This window comes from Thermothelomyces thermophilus, chromosome 7 (assembly GCF_000226095.1).
Source record: "Thermothelomyces thermophilus ATCC 42464 chromosome 7, complete sequence".
NCBI classification, from domain to species: Eukaryota; Fungi; Ascomycota; class Sordariomycetes; order Sordariales; family Chaetomiaceae; genus Thermothelomyces; species Thermothelomyces thermophilus.
The window spans coordinates 1622253-1633106 of NC_016478.1; the positions used below are offsets into that span (position 1 = coordinate 1622253).

The following is a 10854-nucleotide window of genomic DNA, read 5'->3' on the forward strand; positions in this document are numbered from 1 at the left end:
TCCGTCATTCCGCTCTCAACCCTCCTTTCAAGACCTTGACCGCCTGCCCGGACCCTGCGCCAACACTGCCTTCACCTTCTCGCACCTTCCAACCCCCGCAGTAGAACGCGACAGACCGGCGTTCTGCTTCACCCCGCAACACCAAAAGTCTCTTCCCGCGCGTTCGAACGTTCGCAACCGTTGCCAGGCATTCCTTGGAGATCTGACAGGCCACCTGCACAAGGCGCGCGACCATGCCCGTCTCCATCGAGGAGTTGGACGCAACCGTCCGAGCCTTCTATGAAGGCCGCGGCGAGCAGGTAACATATTGGCTAGACATCTTTGCTCGGTTGCACGGGTCGCGATGCTGACGGCCAATCTTTTCGAAACAGCAAAAAGCTGCCCAAGCCGCTCTGAATCAGGCACGTCTATCATTCATCACCCGACACCGCTGCCCCTCCCGTCCCCGCCCCGCAGGATTCACCCAGCGGCTCTTGGGCTAACTGTGTGCCGTAGTTCAAGGAAGACCCCGATGCCTGGCTGATGGTTGACGAGATCCTATCGAGGGCGACATACGAACAGACCAAATGTATGCGTGCTCTCCAATTCGGGAGATTGTTTGGTTTTTCACGGGCTTACACGTATCAGTCCTGGGGCTGCAGGTTCTCGACAATGTTATCATGACGAGGTGGAAAGTCCTGCCGCGGGAGCAGTGTCAAGGCAGGTCGCCGCATCTCTTGGGAGGTCTATGGCGATTGGGGAGGCTGACCAAGGTTTCAGGAATCCGCAACTTTGTCGTCCAGTACATCCTGCAGTGTTCTAGCAGCGAGGAGGCTCTCAAGACTCACCGAACCCTCCTTAACAAGCTCAACCTCGTGCTTGTCTCGGTGCTGAAGCAGGAATGGCCGCACAACTGGCCCACGTTCATCAACGAGATCATCTCCGCCTGCCACTCGAGCCTATCCGTGTGTGAGAACAACATGATCATCCTCCGCCTCCTGTCCGAGGAAGTCTTCGACTACTCTGCCGAGCAGATGACATCTACGAAAACTCGCAACTTGAAGACGACCATGTGCGCAGAGTTTTCCCGGATCTTCCAGCTCTGCCAGGAGATCCTCAACAGCGCGACCCAGCCCAGCCTCATCAAGGCTACCCTGGAAACACTCTTGCGCTTCTGCAACTGGATCCCATTGGGCTACATCTTTGAGACTCCGTTGATCGAGACCCTCCGAACACGATTCCTTGAAGTGCCAGAGTTTCGCAATGTCACGCTGCAATGTTTGACCGAGATTGGCGGCCTGCAGACTGGCGGTCCTGGCCAGATCAACTCGTACGATGAGCAGCTGGTCAAGATGTTCACCGAGGTTCTGACCTCCATTTCCAACATCATCCCCCTGGATATGGACCTCAAGACGACGTATCCCCAAAGTAACTCGCGCGACCAGGAGTTTATCCAGAATCTGGCGCTTTTCCTGTGCAACTTCTTCAGCATGCATCTGCCGGTGAGTCTCTCGTGTTCCCAAGCGTGGCGCCGGGCGTTTGGCGGGACTAATTCCCGGGCAGCTCATCGAGAACCTCCCAAATCGGGACTTCCTTACCCACGGCCATTTTTACCTCATCCGCATCTCGCAGATTGACGACCGCGAGATCTTCAAGATCTGCCTCGATTACTGGCTGAAACTCGTTCAAGAGCTGTACGAAGAGATGCAGTCCCTCCCGATCTCCGACATGACGTCCATGTCCCTCGGGATGATGGGCGGCGGCGCGCCCAATCCGGCCCTGCTCAACAATTACCCGCTCCGCAAGCACAAGTACAACGAGGTCTTGTCAAACTTGCGGGTGGTGATGATCGAGAAGATGGTCCGGCCGGAGGAAGTTCTGATTGTGGAGAATGACGAGGGCGAGATCGTCCGTGAATTCGTCAAGGAGACCGACACGGTACAGCTGTACAAGACGATTCGTGAATGTCTGGTTTACCTCACCCACCTAGACGTTGTCGATACCGAGCAGATCATGACGGAGAAGCTGGCACGCCAGGTCGACGGGTCCGAGTGGTCGTGGCACAACTGCAACGTGCTCTGCTGGGCCATCGGTTCGATTTCCCTGGCCATGAACGAAGAGACAGAGAAGCGGTTCCTCGTCACGGTCATCAAGGATCTGCTGGGGCTTACCGAAATGAAGCGCGGCAAGGACAACAAGGCCGTGGTCGCCAGCAACATCATGTATATCGTGGGGCAATATCCGCGTTTCCTCAAGGCGCATTGGAAGTTCCTTAAGACGGTCGTCAATAAGCTCTTCGAGTTTATGCACGAGTCTCACGAAGGCGAGTCATCCCCCTCTGGCTTTGGCCCCCCCCCCCCCCGTTCTTGCCGTACTAACCCACACTAGGTGTCCAGGACATGGCCTGCGATACCTTTATCAAGATCGCCAAGCAGTGCAGGCGTCACTTCGTTGCGCTCCAGCCGAGCGAAAACGAGCCGTTTATCGAGGAGATCATCCGAAATCTGGGCAAGATCACCTGCGACCTTACTCCTCAGCAAGTCCACACGTTTTATGAGGCCTGCGGCTACATGGTGGCTGCCCAAGGAAATAGAAACCAGCAAGAGCGCCTCCTCACGGACTTGATGGCCATTCCAAACGCCGCCTGGACAGAGATCATCAAGCAGGCGACCATAAACCCTGCTATCCTCCAGGATGCTGACACCATCAAGATCATTGGCAACATCATGAAGACCAACGTATCCGCCTGCTCATCAATCGGGCCATATTTCTACCCTCAAATCGGCCGGCTGTACAACGACATGCTGCAGATGTATGCGGCCACAAGCCAGCTTATCTCCGAGGCGGTTGCTCGTGAAGGTTGGTGATTTCGTTCTGCTCGCTCCTTAGTCAGCGGGCCATGTGCTGACTTGCTCTAGGCGAGATTGCGACCAAGATGCCCAAGGTCCGCGGCCTTCGCACCATCAAGAAGGAGATTCTCAAGCTCGTCGAGACCTTTGTCGACAAGGCAGAGGATCTGCAGGCCGTCAGGACCCAGATGGTCCCTCAACTACTCGACTCGGTGCTGGTCGACTACAACCGCAATGTCCCTGGCGCCCGCGATGCCGAGGTCTTGAGGGCCATGACGGCTATTATCACCAAACTCTCGGTACGTCGTAGTTGCAGCACTCTGCTATGCTGACCGTAGCTGACCCCCCTGTCACCAGGGCCTTATGGAGGACCAAGTCCCCGTGATCATGGAGAACGTTTTCGAGTGCACTCTCGACATGATCAACAAGGACTTCTCCGAGTTCCCAGAGCACCGCGTCGAGTTCTTCAATCTCCTTCGGGCCATCAACCTTCACTGCTTCCCTGGTAAGGTTTTGCCTCATCCTTGGCTTCTGGTAGCAGACCACGCTGACCCATTTGCAGCACTCCTGAAGCTCGACAACCGCCAATTCAAGTTCGTCATTGACTCATGCTTGTGGGCTAGCAAGCACGACAACCGCGATGTCGAAACTGCCGGGTTGAACATGTGCCTGGAGCTGATCAACAACATCGCCGAGAAGACGGACGTGCGGACCTGCAACGCCTTCTTCAATCAGTTCTTCATCACCATCCTACAGGACGTGTTCTTTGTCCTGACGGACCAGGACCACAAGGCTGGCTTCAAGACGCAGTCGATGCTCCTGATGCGCCTGTTCTACTTTGTCCACCCGGCCGACGGCACGCAACCCAAGATCCAGGGCCCCATCTACCAGCCGGATCAGGCACAGCCAGGCACAGGCAACCGCGAATTTTTGGCCAACTTTGTCAGCACTCTGCTGCAGAACGCCTTTGCCAACCTGACCCCGTGAGTCTTACCACACGAGTTTCCGATCTAAGTACGGTTGATTGACCAAAGGAAATTTGCAGGGTCCAAATCACCTCTTTCGTCGAGGGCCTGTTCACGCTCAACACGCAGTACGACAAGTTCCGCCTCGCGCTACGGGACTTCCTCATCTCGCTCCGCGAGTTTGCCGGCGACAACGCCGAACTATACCAGGTCGAGAAGGAGCAGCAAGAGCGGGATGCCCGGGCGGCCGACCTCGAGCGCCGTTCCAAGGTGAGTGGCCTGCTCAAGCCGTCGGAGCTCGAAGAAGACGAGCTGTGACTAGTCGGGGAGGAGCTTCGGACCGAATTTGCGCCTCGGCATGAGGTGGGGGAGAAGGCGATTGTGGGTGGTGAACTTCGAGGGGATGGCTGGGAGTTTTACGGGCTGTGACGGACATCTCTCTCCTTTCTCGTCTTGGTGGCTCTCCGGCGGCTCCCGTGGAAAACTGGATGTCCTTGATATCGTCACATATCGGGTTACCATGCCAGGGCTTGCGGGGGAGGACTGGTCTGTTCTCTTTCCTCTTTTGATCTTTCCAGGGTTGTTAATCTTGCGAAACCCTTTGTAGTGATACCAATAGAAGAGGGTATGATATCTGTACCTCTCTTGCTCTTTTTGTCGCTTTCTACTTTTTTCTGCCTATGTGGTGGGTGCTTTTCTTGATATTTTTTCGTCCTAACTGTAAGCCCTCCTAAGGATAAGCGTATTGGTTGTTCTGAAAGAATGGAAGAACATCTCCCAGTAAAGTATCCAGGGCATATGTCCTGTATGTACGGATTTGCCGTTCCGTACTGTACATGCAACTACGGATTAGTTGTTCCTCAATGACTTCATTTCCACAGAGTATCCCTGTCTCTTCTTAAGAGCCTGGGCACCAGATTTGGACATCCGAATTCGTACATAGTAACTAACTTGGTCTTATGGGTAAGTTTGACCCCCTGACCAGGTATTACGAGGTATTACCGGTGACCTAACTAAGGAGCTTCACAGCTAGAATCGAGACACCATAAACTACCGTTAGAGCACGTTACCAGCAGATAGAAAAAAATGTAATGCGTATTCTAGTTTCAATATTTTCCTGTTTTCTACGGATTACATTTTTTCTAAGGGATTTTACCAGTTTCTTCCGACTGATAGTTACTATTGCGTACATACTTGGTACCCCTGCTGTCCTTTTTGGGGCTAGCGCCAGCATCCAGCGCAAGGCTTCCCGCATTTGTCGGGCACTGACTTGGTACACAAGGATTGCGCTTGGGACCCCTGCATTGATGTACAGTACAGTACATACATACCTGGGCCCAGAACGGGGCTAATACTTGGGAAGGCACTCTCTACTCCGTAGTGTACTTGATATGAATACCTGGTAAGGCACTCTAGAACCACTACAAGTGTAGCCCACCACGCTTCATGTTATCCGGATTGTATGTACGGTATAATACGCGAATGTGCACTACACTTGTTCGCCCGCCAGTCGTATCGTTAGTGCATGGTTCCGGGGCGCTTGCGCACTGAAGCATTTGTCCTGGGGTTCACACTGTTTTCGCGACTTGGACCCACCGCGTCCGCCAAACGCGCACACCCCAAGTGGGAAAGCTCACAACGCTCGGCCGCTTACCGACTCCGAGTCCGCAACCGAACAGGGCATCGATTGACCTACACGTACCCTCCCGGCAATCTGGGGTAAGTTACGCTACCTAGTTACACGACACGACGAGCAAGACGATTACAAGCACTACTTCCAGCCGTTCCGGTGGCTCTGGTGCGGACATTAGTTTCTCTTCGTTGCAAGAGGCACCTGTTTGCCAGAGAACCCCCAAACAAGCGCGGTCGCAAATTGGAGCTAGCCTGCTTTCGTTTTGGCTCCCTCAGGTACGTACACATTGGGCATACATAGGTACCTTACTTTATGTACCGTACGAAGCGAAGTCCGTCGTGCTTGCTGCATGCAGTTCATGCATTTCCCATCACTGCATTTTCGTACTCGACGGCTTGCGTCTGACCGCCAACATCAAGTGTCAAGCATCAACAGCCCAAGCATCCACATAACACGCCGAGTCACACACAGACCGGTTCTGGGTGTTTGTTGAGCTCGTCCTGCGTTTGCTCTTCGCGTGCTGCCTCGCCCGGAGTCTGCAGGTCGAGTTGTGTTTCGCCTCTGTGCAAGTGGCTCGTGTTCTCAAAACCGCGGCAGAGAGACCTGCTGTGGAAAAGCTGGGGGAGGCCCGCTGCTTCTTCGGAACATCACCAAACAACACTGGTACCCGACATCCATTTCCGAGACTGTCTAAGCTAAACCCGCCAGGACTGTTTTTTTGGGGACAAACGGAAGAGGAATCTAGAAGAAGAGGATGATAGAAGAGACTTTCCGAGGTTGAGGGATCTCAGATGACTAATTGATCTCCACACTCCGATTATCAGAGATGTTCATGGCTCTGCGACCTCAAAGGGGCGGCGGCTCGCACGTCCCGAACCGAGACCAGCGACCGCACCTGGCGGCGCCCCGCCATCAAGGGCAAGCCGGGCCCGCCACGGGCCGGTACAAAAGTGCCTCCCGTGTGTCGGAAATCGATGCCTGGGATAACATGCAGAACCACGAGCTCCAGAACGACTCCAGCTCGTCCGACGAGGATCTCCACCCGCGGCGCCACCAGGCCCCGTCACGGCCCCGCCACACTCGCTCCGTCAGCCATCCGTTCCCCTCGTTCTTCTCTTCCATCAAGAGGAAGAGATCCGGCACAATGGCTGCCGGGCCTGACGAGTCCGGGTCTGATTCGATGGGGGAAGGTCCCCGCGGCGGCCTAGGGGGGAGACCACTACCGCTGCAGCCGCCGCAGCAGCAGCAGCCGTCGGGGCGCGGGCATCGGACCGGCTCGTCGGTGGGAAGTAGGGACGTCGCGACGGGGAATTGCATGACCTGCGGGTCTCCAGTGGAGTGGCCTCGGGAGCTGCTGGTGTACAGGTGCTACACATGTCATACCATTAACGACTTGCAACCCCTAGATCGGGACGCCAGGAGGGAGGATAGCCGGGATGAGGCGGTTATCTTCGAGGAGCAGTCTTCAGGGTCGAAAGGTACGGGGACCTTAGCTCTACATGCGCTCGGATTGTCTCCGTCAAGAGCTGACTCCTCGATATAGACAAGACGATCTCTCTCGGATATACCAAGTCGTTGGTAAAGCAGTGCCTCCGTTCTTTTCTGGCCTCCGCTCTGAGAGATCGGGCCGGTGGTGCTGCGACTGACAAGGAGCTTCCGGTCGTCCTTCCCACCTCACACCTCTCGCCAGACCATCTCAGGGTACCACCGCCACCCCCGGCAGTTCCTCTGGCTCTGCGGCCCAAGGCTTCCCTGGATTTCGAGCCACGGCCGGTACCTGGCAGGCCCAAAGAACTCGGCCTCCATCGCCGCGCCCCGAGTTGGGCCGGCACTATGTCAGGAACATTCTCTACGTCGTTTCCAGAGAAAGAGGTGACACTACAACGCGACCCGAGATCACATGGGACTGGCAGCCGTCCGCGTCGTCCGTCTCCGAGCCCAGGAGAAGATGTCAAGAGCATTTTCAGGCCGCTCGAGGACTACGTCGTCCAATGCTTCACGTCATTTCAGTGCCTCAACTCGTCCTTTCTGACGCCCCGAAGTCAGCCTGCTGGCTACAGCGGGCCCGAAGCCAGGCATCGGCGTCCCTCTGAGCACACCGGGGTCCGCAGCAGGGAAACCAGGACCACCAGCTATCCGGTCCCAGAGATAGACCCGAAACTCTTGCTCCTAGGCGATTTTGCCGAAAACGGTACCTGGTGGACTGGTCACGAAGAAGTCCGTCCAGGTCGAACACCATCCGGTCGAAACCAACATAGCCCGTCCATCGTGAGCTCGCGGAGCCCGCACATAGACTGGACGGAGCTGGAAGAGTGGTACACAACCGTTATCGACGCGGCGCGGTTCTGGCCAGGCGTCTACGAGAGCCTCGTAGCCGAAGACCCATCGCTTGCGGCGGCCCCTCCCGTGTTGCAGGATCTCGAGAGACGGATCGTGGCCGGACAGGAGCACGTCCAAGAGGTGCTTCTGAAAGCTTCCGAAAGGGTCCTTGTGCGACCGGGGCGGCGCCTCACCGAACCTCGGGACCTACGCTTCCTGCTCATCATCACAGCGAACCCCCTTTTGCATTCTTCATACAAACCGTACGTCGGCAGGACAGCGCCGCCAACACAAAGCAGTCCATCTCCTCGGGGCACCGGGCCAGTATCGGGTCGGCATTCGGGCATCATCAAACGCATCATTGGGCTGATGTCGAACGCGTCTGAAGAGTGCCGTAATCGCCTTGTCGCCTGGTTCGCCAGATATCCGGAGCACGCGTTTGTGCAGACCAAGGACCTGGTCGCCGGCTTTCTGGCCTACCGCTTGATCCGCGAGAAGGAGAAGAAATACCAAGGCCAGATAGACTACACGGGCGGCCTGATTCCAGACATTGGGCCCAGCCACTCCCCGGCCGCCCTACACGCAGCATTGGGTTCCAGACAGACACAGCGTTCGAAGAAGCAACAGGACAAGAAGAAGAAGAAGGTCGTATACCGAGTGGACTGGCGGATCAAGGCCGCTGCACAAGTGCTTGGCCTCCTCTTCGCGGCCAACAATATGGGTCACGTCCGCCGGGGGAGTTCCGGCCGCTCGGGAAGCCCCGGCGGGAGCCACCGGGGACTTGTTCGGTCGCCGGGTCAGATCCTCGCCACCAGTGACTTCTACGTGACCTTGCTCGACGACTCGGATTTGGTGGGCGACTTCGAGGCTTGGGAGCGGAAGCTCGAACGGTTTTCCTTCTGCCAACACCCGTTCCTCTTGAGCATCGGCGCCAAGATCCAGATCCTCGAGTACGAGGCGAAGCGGCAGATGGAGAACAAGGCGAGGGATGCCTTCTTCGACAGCATCCTGACGAACCGGGTGGTGCAGCAGTTCTTGGTGCTGAACATCCGTAGGGAGTGTCTGGTTGACGATAGCCTGAAGGCCGTCAGCGAGGTGATTGGGAGCGGAGGGGAGGACATCAAGAAGGGGCTTAGGATCAACTTCAAGGGCGAGGAGGGGGTCGATGCCGGCGGACTGCGCAAGGAGTGGTTCCTGCTGCTTGTCAGGGAGGTCTTCAATCCCGACCACGGTAGGTTTTTTTTTTTCCTTATCCCCCGTCTTCCCCATCCGTACGCGGTAACCCGATAACTTTAAGTAACTGACCGAGTTTTTAAAAAACATAACACAGGCATGTTCCTGTACGACGAGGACTCGAACTACTGCTACTTCAATCCCAATTCGCTCGAGTCTTCGGAACAGTTCTTCCTCGTCGGCGTCGTCTTCGGCCTAGCCATCTACAACTCGACGATCCTGGACGTTGCTCTCCCCCCGTTCGCCTTTCGCAAACTCCTCGCAGCCGCCCCGCCCCCGTCCGTCCCGACAGCCCAGCCGCGCCAGCCGATGACCTACACCCTCGACGACCTAGCAGAGTACCGCCCGCGCCTAGCGCACGGCCTGCGCCAGCTCCTCGAGTTCGAGGGTGACGTCGAGTCCACCTTCGGTCTCGACTTCACCATAGACACGACCCGCTATGGCGCGGTTGAGCGAGTCCTCCTGTGCCCGGGCGGCGACCGCCGCCCCGTCACCAACGCCAACCGCAGGGAGTACGTCGACGCATACGTCCGCCACGTGCTCGACACGTCGGTGGCGCGGCAGTTCGAGCCGTTCAAGCGCGGCTTCTACACCGTTTGCTCCTCCAGCGGCGGGGGCTCCGCCTCGGTCTCGGCGCTCTCGCTCTTCCGCCCGGAGGAGATCGAGCTCCTGGTCCGCGGCTCCGCCGGCGCCTCGGACCAGACCCCCCTCGACGTCCCCTCGCTCCGGGCGGTCGCGCAGTACGACGGCTGGAAGACGGCCACCCCCGACAGCTACGGCGACGGCGACGGCGACGGCGACGGCGACAACGACGACACGAAGGAGCCGACCGTCCGGTGGTTCTGGGAGGCGTTCGAGAGCGCGGCGCCCCGCGACCAGCGGCGCCTGCTGGCCTTCATCACGGGCAGCGACCGCATCCCGGCGCTGGGGGCCGCGTCGCTGGGGATCCGGATCAGCTGCCTGGGCGACGAGTGCGGGCGCTTCCCGACGGCCAGGACGTGCTTCAATTCGGTCGGGCTGTGGAGGTCCACCGACCGGGAGCGGTTCGTGAGCACGCTCTGGAGGGCCGTCTGGGAGAGCGAGGGGTTCGGGCTCAAGTAGCGCTCGCGGCGGGGCAGCTGTCTTCTCCCCTCCGGGACGGTACTGCATGGACGGTACTGCATGTACAGTACAGTACAGTACCTAAGGTCTAGGTATCATTATTTCGAGTTCGGGTTTCCCTTGGCCTTTTGCTCTCATGGGTATTGTTTTTTTTTCTGTTGGGAGTTTATGGGATGATGATGCTTGGATAGGGAGTCAAAGGTCGGTCATATACCCAGTTTACAACTCACATCAAGGCAAGCCACAACAAGACCATGTTGCTGTTAGATATATGCATATATATATATATATATATATATATATATATATATATATATATACATATATATCTCGCGCGTCTGTTGATCTGTAGAGTTATCCAGTAACTATCCGTATGCTACATGACACCGTCTTGATTGCTAGAGATTAAAAGCCATCGCACTCAGTATGTATTGTACATAAAAGGAAGTAAATCGTAAGTGACTGCTGTGCGAGGCAGCACAGCGAAGAATACGCTAAGCGCGTACGGAACTAGATCGATCATGCACTGCAAGGTTTGCCAAGATCCCAAGATCAGCGGAGCTACACTAATCCGTACCAGTACCATGGTGCGGACGCTATGCCCGATTGGCCGTCTCCAACATCCACCGCGTGTGCTTGAACACGAGATCTTGGCACTTCTCTTGGTCTCTTCGGCGCTCTGCAGCATCAGCGATTGGAGCGAGAACGGGAAACCAAGGTGGCTGCGGGCTGTCTATGCCGTGCTACACCACACCGTGCTCCGTAGTGTACATCA

The 10854-nt window shown here is 56.7% G+C and overlaps 2 protein-coding genes across 2 annotated transcripts; both read left to right on the forward strand.

Moving 5' to 3' along the window:
- Nucleotide 1: 1 nt before the first annotated feature.
- On the forward strand, nt 2-4210 carry MYCTH_2311912 (uncharacterized protein). The gene is made up of 11 exons (XM_003666796.1): nt 2-299; nt 372-401; nt 496-568; nt 628-699; nt 760-1481; nt 1543-2302; nt 2368-2838; nt 2898-3127; nt 3186-3333; nt 3391-3811; nt 3874-4210. The coding sequence occupies exons 1-11, from the start codon at nt 234-236 to the stop codon at nt 4109-4111; spliced, it is 3231 nt and encodes a 1076-aa protein (XP_003666844.1). The 5' UTR covers nt 2-233; the 3' UTR covers nt 4112-4210.
- Nucleotides 4211-5776: 1566 nt separating this feature from the next.
- MYCTH_2311917 (uncharacterized protein) lies at nt 5777-10369 on the forward strand. Its single transcript, XM_003666797.1, has 3 exons — nt 5777-6904; nt 6970-8976; nt 9076-10369. The coding sequence occupies exons 1-3, from the start codon at nt 6253-6255 to the stop codon at nt 10077-10079; spliced, it is 3663 nt and encodes a 1220-aa protein (XP_003666845.1). The 5' UTR covers nt 5777-6252; the 3' UTR covers nt 10080-10369.
- Nucleotides 10370-10854: the final 485 nt, after the last annotated feature.